The 12,005-nt window shown below is 32.8% G+C and overlaps 1 protein-coding gene across 9 annotated transcripts in view; it reads left to right on the forward strand.

Moving 5' to 3' along the window:
* The window catches only part of LOC132910982 (rho guanine nucleotide exchange factor 17), a 70,296-nt gene that overhangs the window by 51,062 nt on the left and 7,229 nt on the right, over positions 1-12,005 (forward strand). For 3 of the 9 annotated variants that reach the window (XM_060967217.1, XM_060967218.1, XM_060967216.1), the window contains exons 10-21: positions 2,632-2,709; positions 3,689-3,793; positions 4,144-4,260; positions 4,890-5,176; positions 6,351-6,488; positions 6,927-7,021; positions 7,139-7,361; positions 8,349-8,440; positions 9,230-9,497; positions 10,353-10,460; positions 11,257-11,496; positions 11,703-11,770. In XM_060967217.1, the coding sequence (XP_060823200.1) occupies positions 2,632-2,709; positions 3,689-3,793; positions 4,144-4,260; positions 4,890-5,176; positions 6,351-6,488; positions 6,927-7,021; positions 7,139-7,361; positions 8,349-8,440; positions 9,230-9,497; positions 10,353-10,460; positions 11,257-11,496; positions 11,703-11,770 (1,819 nt within the window). The remainder of the gene's footprint in view (positions 1-2,631; positions 2,710-3,688; positions 3,794-4,143; positions 4,261-4,889; positions 5,177-6,350; positions 6,489-6,926; positions 7,022-7,138; positions 7,362-8,348; positions 8,441-9,229; positions 9,498-10,352; positions 10,461-11,256; positions 11,497-11,702; positions 11,771-12,005) is intronic. The other 6 variants (XM_060967221.1, XM_060967222.1, XM_060967220.1 and 3 more) reach the window with 6 other exon arrangements.

The following is a 12,005-nucleotide window of genomic DNA, read 5'->3' on the forward strand; positions in this document are numbered from 1 at the left end:
GAATATAATTTCTAAAGATTCTACGTTTTTTCGAAAAGAGATTTTTCTCGTAAGACTCGACACATATAATTTTGGATATTTCACTAACAATTAATTTTTTTAATTAAAAATGAAAACACCAATGTAACGCATAGGAGACGATTTCCATCGCAAGATTTTTTCGACAAATTTACCAGAAGAATTCGAATTCCGCAACACCCGTCCGCGTATATCATGAAACGTTTGATTGTCATATTTTATAAACAGTACGGTCCACGATGATTGTTGTTCGAGCTGAACGATTATTTAGCAATGGCCTTGGGGCTGGTTACCAACGATTTTTCATGTTGCCGCTTCGTCTTAGAAAAATAATAGAAAGGTATCCATCAGGAAAGCACAAATAAACCGGGCTTACATTGTAAGTGTGTTTCGATCGTGATGAGAATCAATGCGAATTCATCCCCCTGCGTCAAGCTTACGATGAAAATGTCCTATTATTAATGTGAGATTTACTCGACGAGTTAGAGAAATTTTAATTTATATTTCTCTACGTCTTTGAGATTCCTTTCAAGATCTCATTTTTTCTCGTATCATGTTTCCTCCTTTTGTATAGAAATTTCTTATTTCAACCTAGATATGCCTATCTAGGATTCTCGCGTTAAAAACGATGGCCATACTATTACAACTGTTGACCAACTTCCATGGCATGGATCCAACACAGATAGCTATCACAGATAAATTGAGGTTCATGGTTAAAAAATGGCAAACCTTGATCGAAGCTAACGTCGATGTGAAAACCATTGATAGCTATCTCCTCAGAGTCTTCTGCATTGGTTTCACTAACAAAGATCAACTGAGTACCAGGAGAACGTGTTACTTACTTACAGTTTCCCGCATAGTACTTTATCAAAAACATCTGTACGATTTGTTAACTGATGAACAACGAAATCAGTATATTGTTGATATTAGAAATGATAGTAAAAACATTAAGACTTCCGGGCTCCTAGACAATGAAAGGAAAAATGCAATAGAAGCATTAAATTGTTTAACACAACGATCTTTAGGACGCGCAACAGATGATGCCACAATGAACGCGCAAGAATAGCCAAAATCATGTGATATTCGCTTTTTGCATATATAATATCTGTATGAATCGTGAAAAATAGAGATTACGCTACGAGAACTTGGAAACCCTGGGTCTCTTAGTTTGTAGCTGGCTAAGTTAACCACTACGCCACCGTCGCCTCGCGTCGTCGTCCGTTGATATCACTGTTCCACAATCCTCTTTTCGGTCTGGAAGTTCCGGTGCCACGTATCAACATGGTAATTAAGAACAGTATAACGTATGATATCAGTGCTCAACACTAACAATATCAACATAATTTCCATCGTAATTGAATCCGTTACTTGGGAACTTCAACTTGTGTCATTTTAATAAATTCCATTATCTTCCATATAATGGAATTAATACATAACTTTTCAATATAATATCCTCGATAAATTCTGTATAAAGCCGCACCAAATTTCATTGGCAATTAATTTTTTAAGTGCTCACTAGAATAAGTAAATACGATTAAAAAAGAAGTCGACTCTCTTTATTACGAAAATTGCTTGTAACTGCTTTAAATTAATATAGAATTTTGTAATCAAATATATAATTATAGATGTGTACTAATTTCTTTTGTTTACTTAGTTTTTTTCATAATATTTTTTGTGTGATAAACCAATATATTAACATTGCACGAACGATCTTTTTAAAACAGGAGCACAGATTTATTTAACTTTATGATTCATAGCATATTACAGACATTTCTTTACTTATACGCACTTAAATCTCGAAATTAAAACTTTTCCACCGAAGATCGATCGAAGGAGCATACTCGACACTTTCCCAACACGTCGTATATTACATTAAAATCCATTAAACCTTTTCATCCAGCCTAATCCCGAGAGCCATTAGCATACGAGTCGCTAAAAATATCCTCAACACAGCTATCCACTCTCCGAAAGTTAAACATCCGCGGAGCACCTTAGATCCAATTCATCACGTCGTTCGAGCTTCCCGATCGATTCTTCTGCCTCTTTTTGTTCTGGGTCCAGGCTGTTCCATGATTCGACGCGTCTTAATGTAACCCGACAAACGGTGCTCGTTATTTATTCACGTTCAAAATAAAGGTTTCCGTCTTACTGCCATACGTTGCGTAAGTCTACGAAAGTTCGTTTCGATCTATTGAATAGAAATCGATTTTTCGATGCAAACGAATGGAACTGTTATTATCATATGGTTAATTGTCTCGTATTAAATAAAAGAGATCATATAATTCTTTATAATATTCCCTTGATATTACAATATGGTATTTCTTTGATATAATTACTTTGCCCCACTTGATTGCTGAAATGTCACATTATGGGTTATGTTTGATTCGATAGACTTACGTCTGTCACCTCATTATTGGAATTGAAAATCTGCTATGTTAATGAATATTGGCCAAAAAGAGAAAGAAAAGGAAACTGGAACTTCAATCGAAATCAATATAAAACTGCGTGCTTAAATATTTTATCGAATAAATATGTTTCAGAATTTTTAGTCAAGAAATAGTCAAGAATTATTATATTATACATAAAATTAATTAAAATTTGATTTTGTTTTAGAAATACCTACAACCATTAAAGAGCCCCGAAAATGCAGGTTTGGTGGACGCAGCGACGGTGGACGAAATCTTCTATCAGGTAAATTATTAATTTACAGTTTAAAATTTACACTAAAAAATAAGTACGATGTTTTCTAAAGTCATAATTAAAGTAAATCATTTGGATTTAATTGACAAAGATAAATTTTCGAATCCTATACTAAATATCAAATCGAGAAATTTATTCATAGATTCCATAATTGTTTAAATATAATATCATAATAAATAGATGTTGAGCTAATTGTATAACACACCAGAATTTGAATATTTGAAGATGTTAATAGAACAGTAATCCTGTGCGAAAATATTATGATAAGAATTGGTAACGCCAGTATTCGCACGTCCGTCCATATTCGATCATATCCGATCATCCGTATCATTCTACTTACAATAAATTCCGTGAAACTCAAAGGCTATAGAATTCGCACGTATAGAAAAGGATGATAAAAGAAACTATACGAAATTGAAATCTGTACGCGTAAATTCCTTTAACACGGTGTACCCGATCGATGTTTGGCCACCACGACTTTCCAATTAACTTGTTAAACTGTTGGACAAGCGTGCACTTTCCAACCTTTGACTTGCAATCTCCGTGACGGAAAGAACAATTGTTAATTATTTCTTAATCCTTAGAACATCGTGAAAGGATAATACGATGCTACGGCGTAACAAAACAAATAGGATACCTTGCTATTAAACGCTAACAATGTGAATCGTACAACTACTAGCCCTGTCAGATACAACGTTGTATTCCAAATTACGAGATAATAAACGTTTATTATAGTTCTATCAAGAGGAATGAAATTACGCGTGGTGTGGTTTGTTCAAACGACAGTCACGTTTTACAGCATGAAGCGGCGGACTGAAACTTCGTTATAGCTGAATATCAAGAGTTCGATGGAACCCCTATATTACAATCTTTGAAATTTAATATTTCACACAACTTCCCGTTTTTAATATCTTGTGTCGGAAATGTTAGAGTAAGTTGGGAAAAGAAAGTTTGTACGTTCGTCTTTCAGATTCCTTCTATTCTCAACCATCACGAAGTGTTCCTGGAGGAGTTACGTAAAAGACTGGATACTTGGGAGCTTAAGCAGACGATTGGCGATGTTTTCCTCGATGTGGTATGTTTTCTTATTAAACACATCACCATTTTGTTCAACTAAAATTTTAATTCGTTGTTATGCTTCTTTTGACTCATATTATTTTACCTACCTTCTTAAAAGGTATATATTGTATTGAGTTTCTTGGAATGTTTCTGAAAAAGAATGTTTCTGAAGAAAAATTGCAAGGAAAGTTCCTGAAAAAAGAAACGAAATTTTAATCTATTCCATTCTATGAAATTACATTCAAGTTGTTTACGATGGACATTTTTCAAAGAACCGAATGCAATGACCATTCTAATTCGATAACGCGCGTTGTATATCAGAGATTATCTTTTCACTTGTTAATTTATTCGCTGTCTTTTCTGTAGTTCACCAAGGCAGTCGTCCTGGAGACGTACACGCTTTTCCTTGATAATTGGAAGTCTGCGAGGAAGGCGATAAAAACGACTTGCCAAGCGAAACCGGCATTCGCGCGATTCCTCGAGGTATATCAACTATTCTTTTTCATTTTCTCTCTTCCTGTTAACATTTTTATTTTCTGTATTGTTAATACAGTAGCTTTACCTTCATTATATTTTCTTCCTCCTTCCCCGCATAAATTCCTTACATTCAACAAAACGAACGTACAGTCATGCAAATTTGCGTCTGAATATTTAACCATAAAATTCTTCCACGTTCTTCTTTTTTATATATTTGTACAAAATGCACATAGTATACAAAAGTACGTAAAATATCCAAGAGATACCATGTACTATTGAACCGTTATAATATTTTGTGGATAAAACAAATTTTTGCTTAGATTTTATCGTTTTAACTGTGTTCATAAAAGTTTGAATTTGCGCAGATATTTACAGTCTAATTATAATATTTTCCTATTTTCACACATTTCAAGTTGCCGCTTTACATACTTCCTTCTTTTTCCCAAAACTGTAAACCTTTATGTACTCAATAAAACTAACTTAGACAGTTTCACAAGAAATATTCAACCATGTCATTCTTCAATATCCTTTATATTTTCAATATTCTTCCATATACTATATTTCTCTATTTCGTTTATACTAATCTGATAAAATTTGTTAATTGGTTAATTAACCCTTTTTCTTCTACACAATAGGCAATGGAACGGGAGCACAAGGGAAAACTTGGGCTAGATCAGTTATTGATCAAACCTGTGCAGAAGATACCACGTTACGAGTTACTGATTCAGAGGTTGTTGAAGCACACCGATACCGCGCATCCGGATTTCGAGTTGCTCCAAGCTGCTCAGAAAGAAGTGCACGAATTAGTCGTAAAGATCAATTGCACGGAAAGGGAGTCTCTCGAGTGGGAGCAACAGCAAAGTACATTGAGGGAGGTACAGGCGCTCGTCGAAGGACTCGCTGGTATCGTGACGAATGACAGGTGAACTTACTTTCTTTTGTGATGTACGTTTGTTTATGATCAGACACATTTTGGGGGGAAATTGAGTGAATTAGAGACAAATTGTTTGATAAATCTGTTAATATTGAGGAGGCTGTAATCCTAAAATTTCCTTTCAGAGGGTTTAATCTGTGCTATAATACCAATTTCTGCATGATGTTTTGTTCTTTAACAAATACGATTTATAATTACCAAACGAAGTATAAATAGTTCCTTCTAACAGAGACTGAGATATTGATGGATAGTAAGAAGAATGTCAAATATGAACGATTAAATGAACTAATAAAATAACTGTATCATTCTTTTATGTTAGCATATATATGTATTTGAAATATAGAAATTTTTCATAGAAATGTAAAACATAAGGAGCATATGCAGATACAATAGAGGCAGATATATACAGTTATTATATAACAGCTACTCTTTACCGACAAGTTTTATATTTAGAAATATTTATAAAATGATTTTGTACGTGCCAGATCAACCACGACCTCCATGCAATTAAAAGGAACATATTTTATACAAGAGATAATATTCAATATTCTAAGGGCATGAAAGCTTCAGAAATATGAAAAAGAAAATATGAAAAATAGGAATCAAAGGAAATCAATTAAATATTACACCTTATTAATAATGTTAGAAATGTTGCTTTATTTTCATGAATTTTTCTCTACAAAAATTAATTTTCTACAATTTGTAAAATATACATACAATTTCAATTTAAAATATCACAATTGAGTATTATGACCTTTTAAAAATTATCTAAAAATATTCGAATCGTTTCTAAATAAAATATGAAACATATTTTTATGTTTAATATCATAATAGTCAAAGCAACGGTTGAAAAACGGTTGAATGTTTTGAAAACGTGTTCAAAACGTTTTTATACTTAATTTAGATATCATTTATGAACTCATATTTTTACATGATCCGTGAGAAAATAAGGGGGAAAAAGATTGAAAGAAGTTTAACGCACAATAGAGCTTTCATCGAATAGCTGCGCGTAAAACGTTGCACTCGCTTCAGCATTTCATGAACTATTCAAGCTTTAAACGCGTACACCGTATCGATTCCCAATAGCGATGCGTGTTGCGATAGAAATTGCTATGAAAACAAAAAAATTCATCTGAATTAATGCGTCTATTTTTTGTCGTAGAGCTTTCGTACGCCACGATCTTGTCACCATAGCCTCGAACCAAGGAACCAGAAAAGAACGTGCCCTATTTTTGTTTTCCGATTTGCTTGTTATCACCAGTATCAAGAGGAGAAGCGGGACAATCAGAAAACCATCGACGTGAGTGTGTAATTGATTTGTTCAAATTGTTTAGAAAAATCTAATGTTTATATTTTTTCGATTACTATGTTTATTCTGTATCACTCTGTTAATTCATAATTTATGATATACTTATTAATATTATAATTGATGATTATAGCAAAAATAGTAGAGAAATGTCACATGTTTCTTTTACATAATATGTATATTGTGAATGTTATGTACATTTATATTTTTATGAACAGAACTCGAACAGAAGATCTTTTCATCTACTAAATATTATGAGTATTTTATGTTAGACATTTTATATATTTTTTTATATATTCTGTACATTTTCGTTGTATTTTCTATTTTTATATTAGTTGTCAGATATCTTTTATTATAAATATACAATGCACAGACACAGTTGTTTCTTATATAAATTAAAGTTTTTCTACATATGCATTCGTTTTCTGTCAGAAGTTCCTGTCCAAATAGTCTGGTTGGCCTATTGGAAGCAAATAAGTACAAAATGTTAATGAGAATACCGCTGGACGACCTAGAAGTTATGAAAGGTAAGGAAGAAGAAACTGCTAAATTCTTTAATACTATAATATTAACAAATGCTACAAAAAAAATAATAATAAAATAAAATAATTCCATGATTAGAAATTAAATTTTATTTCCATTAGCCAAAGATGAAAACCTGAGGCGAATGGCTCGTGAGGTAGACCATCTGCGAGAAGACTGTGCAACGTTGACTCAGCTTCAGGAACTCGCAGCTACATTGCATGGTGCGAAGCAACAATTAGAGGATCTTATCAAGGATATGTTGGGTCAGGCACAGCGTCAATTAGCTGAAAGGAACGCAGCGCATTCGCAGTTGGCTTGTCTGGAATTAACGCTTAACACTCAGTAAGTAACACGTCTTTCACATGTCATATCATTACATCCTACGTTAAGCGTTTTAAAATACCTAGTATTAAAATGTCAAGAAAAATTTAATAAACACATTCACATTTTATCATTGACGTTTGAATCGCTTTTATTAGACGTTACTTCACTTTGATCATCTCAAAATTTATTCTACTTTATCACATATGAAAAGCTCCTTCATTGAACCAATCCCATAATTTACGATAGTTAGATCTTATACAATTAAACATACATAATCTTTTGAAACTTTTTTATTTTGTATCATTTATATTTTTTTGTATACATTAATGTTAATGGTAGAGAAAAATGATTTATACGAAACCTTTTATTATTGATTTAGCTATGTTCTTCACTGTATATTACGAACACTAGAACTACGGACGACTAAAGTATAAAAGTTGCTCCAAACAAATTGAAATAAAAGGTATATGAAAAAGCACGTAATGCAAGCGAAGAAAGACTACCGAAACATTCGATAAAAATTCAATAATTACATTTTACTATTAATACTTCTTAAATCATTATATTAAAGTTTCTTTAGTCTGATCATCTCCGACTTTACTGTAACCCACAGTACGAAAAGATTTTTCATAGTCCATGAATTCTTCCTAATTTACGATAGTTCCTATTGAACGAGTCCCGTTTTCCCATTTTACTGCGTCATTTTCCTCGCGAAGTTCGAGCCCGTATCTTCGCTCGCAAATGTCATTTACCTAACATTTCTAACAAACGTCGCGAATGAAAGGACAACGAAGGAATGTCTCATTCGAAGCTACATGGTGACAGTTTATCGAATGACGACATTCCATCCATTAGCGGTTCACAAAGCGGTATAGCCTCACAATAAGAGTATTTTTGCGCTTTATTCGCCTCACGTTCCTGATCCACGTGCATCGAATCATGCCCAATAAGTAACGTGACATCAAGTAGCTCGTATGATACTAGTCTCAAGTATTATATTTGCAGGGCTGGAATCGAGAACATTTCCGTAATGTTCACAAAGCCAGACAAAAGGGCCAGCTGGGAAGAGAGCTTCAACGAAGCTAAACAGAAGTTAGGTGAGTTGTCCCGCGACTATAGTGGAATTCACGAGGTTTACTTAGTTAAAGACATTGAAGAACAACACTTGCTACGCTAGTTAACTCTCAATTAGTGTCATAAGGACCAGGTCGCTATTGTATACGTAATAAATAAAGAATTAATTAGTAAAGAACTTGGTTGACATCTGGTCTTGCGTTGTAAGGGCTAGAAAAACATTGAGAAGAAAATAAGGGGTAGGGGGGAAATTAAAAGAAGGTGAAGACAGAGTAAAGCCTTTATTAAATAACTGTAAGACGAGTGAAAGAAAGTGTATCATATCTGCCAGCAATGTGACCCGCATCACACCAATTGAGGATAATCTATTGTAGGGTTTTCTTTTCTCATAGTCCAAACAGCTAGGATTGATGTGTGAGTGGTACGTATTTGGTCTCGGTCACTTTAGTTTTGATATATCACGTCTCGGTCTTTTTCTTCTCGATGTTTACAAACTGTGAACATCGAATTAGAACCACTCATAGTATAATTTCCATCTCTTCTTACTTTTTTTTTTTTTTTTAGATTAATATTGAACATTTGAAAAAATAGATGAATTACGTTTATAAGTGTATTGCAAAGAAATGATATTGTATTACGTAGATAAATAGGTAAGTGGGTAGTAAATAATAATACCAAATAACATAAAATAAAAAGAATAATAACACCAAAATAAATAAACATCTTTGGACAATCAAAACTCGTGAAACCCACCATAGTCCATTCCAGAACGCGTACATTTCTGATCAGTGTCGATGTGTCTCGACTTACAGCGTTGTCCGCTGATAGGAGGCCCTGCCCAGAATTTGTGGGACCTCTGCCAATTCGAAAGACTCGGGCTGGCTTGCAGTTCACCTGCGCTGCGCCCACATTGGCCAATGGACAGGGTTCCAGGGACGTTTGGGTGTGCAACAGCGATGGTTACGTGGGTCAAGTCTGCGTGTTGAGTCTCACCCCGGAACCACCACAAGTGACATCTTGTAACGGAGTCTGCAACGCAAGGATCCTATGTGTCGCGGGAATTCCAGCGTGCACCCAAAGGTGAGATTCTCTGAGATTCTTTATTCGCGAAGGCTGGGGGTGTGAGTTGGGGCTTTCACTATTTGGATTCTTGCGGTTTCTGTTGCTCGAAGCTTCTGGGTGTGGGCTGGTTGTGGGACTTCTGGGAACATGTTTTGTCTGTATATTGTGTTTAAATACAATTAATCGATGAAATATTGTATTCCAACTCTAGGATTGCATTTGTGGAGTGTATTTATTATATGATGTTAGGTTGTTTCATTAATTCTGTTATTTTTTTATTATTGTTTTTAAATGTCTATTTTTAAAATTAGTATTTAATCTTTCAAGAAGATTAACAGAGCGATGAAAGGATGGCAAGCGAAAGGCTAAATTAAGAGTTTAAGAGTTCACTTTAAAGTTGATTTTCGTAGTCCTGAAAAGGAAACCTTGACAAAATTCTAAATCGCAGATATTTTATAATTTAGGTATAGAAAAGTTCATTTCTAAATGGAAACGGTTGATAGGAAATAAACAAGAATATAGTGATGATTGAATTCATAATTCTTCTCTATAATTCCAAATCAACATTTGCTAAAAAGCGACAAAAGCTATGAAACGACCTAATATTCTCATACCAAAAGTGGTGTCAATGTTTGTCAAATATTATTAATATCTTATCATCAACTTAATATATATGTATCCAATGAAATGTGACGATGTCTGAAAGTTTCAAGCAACATGTAAAGTACATATTTAATTCAGAGAGGTCCTTGAAAAAAGAAAAAAAGAAAAAAAAACGGTTAAAATGATAAGGAATTTTTAAGGAATAATTTTTTTTGTAATACTTTGTAGGCTAGTAGAAAGGGACCTTATTTTATTTGTATTATATTTTAGATCGAATTCGTGCGTGACTAACAACATTTCATTCGCGAACAGTAAGAGCGGCATAAGCATCTCGGTCCAGGATGTCGATGCCAGTGGCGGGAACATACAGTTAGATAGGTAATACTCTTGACTGAAAATTTGAATCGGAACGAAGTAGTGTTGTATAACGAGGAGTCAACTCGTAAAAGCGAATAATAACTACAATTTACTAAAATTACATACAATCGAGATTATATTATGAAATTCATCTGTATGTATGTCAAGAATAAAAATTCTAACCAGGAATTCCGTCACTTCTTACATTTCCATCATGATTTTGAAAGTGATATTAATTATCGGTTGATTTCTTGTTATAGAATATTTTACGATATATTATGAAATCTTTCATATCATTTTACATATGTTAAACATCCATTATAAGATGATCATATATCTATTTTAAAATAGTACTAAAAGTAGGCTCCTTTTGATGCTATTAAAAATATATTGATAAAAGAATAAGCAATTTTCAAATACATTATGCACACTTCAAAAATTTGTTAGATAATTATTCGACATTGTAATAAAATATTCTTAATTAATTATTAATATCTAAAATCAGTTCTTTACAATATTAGATATAATTAAAAAATATACTATAAGTATTATAATTTTAATATAATAAATGTTATTATAATAAAATTTCATATTATTTTACGTTATGATAGAAAGTTTCCTTTATAATATATATTATACAATTTCTCGCTATAGATACATATCTTCTTTCAAAACCATTTCTATAAAATTAATATATTTTTTTCTGCATCGATTTAACAACATACGACAGGAGCTTATTTTTAGAGAAACTTTTAGTACATTATCCTATATCATTAATAGTATGCTTCGTCATTAATCTAAGAAAGCTGTTTTGCAGTAGCTCGAGCTCCGACGACTCGGACTCGGACGACATTCCATGTGCAGATACGGGTAGCCTGGCTTTGAGCAGCGACGTTCCGAGTATTGATAATGTTACAACGGAAGAAGACGTTAACCAACCAACGATGTGGCTGGGAACCGAAGATGGATGCATACATGTATACAATTGTAACGACAACATCAGGATAAAAAAGAACAAAGTGAAAATACAGCACAATAGCAGTGTGCATTGCATCATGTAAGATTTTTCAAGTTTCCTTTATTGATCCTAATTATATTTATCAAACAATCAATTTCTAATAATTAATTTTTTATTGATAATACATTAATAATATAACCAATACAAATAGTGCTTCAAAAATGTTTAGATTATTATTATTTTCTTTAGTCTAGATGTATTTGTTTCCTTTTCTTCTACAATCTTAATAATATTTAATATTTCAGATATTTGGATAATAAAGTGTTCGTGTCACTTGCTAATGGAGACATCACTGTCTATTCTCGAGATCACAGTAAGTCCTATATCTCTATTATAATATACACTTTTCTAAATTAAATTCATAAAAAAATATAAACTTTGTACTAATCGAACAATAAACTCAATAAAACATTGAATAACATAACAAACAACGAGCTAAAATAAATTATGCGATTTCTTCAAATCTAAATGCTCTGTAAAATAATCTTTAACGTTTATAACACCCTTGTAGGTCAAACATTCTCAATATAAATATCGTTTAATTATAG

Source organism: Bombus pascuorum, chromosome 9 (assembly GCF_905332965.1).
Source record: "Bombus pascuorum chromosome 9, iyBomPasc1.1, whole genome shotgun sequence".
Classification (NCBI taxonomy): Eukaryota; Metazoa; Arthropoda; class Insecta; order Hymenoptera; family Apidae; genus Bombus; species Bombus pascuorum.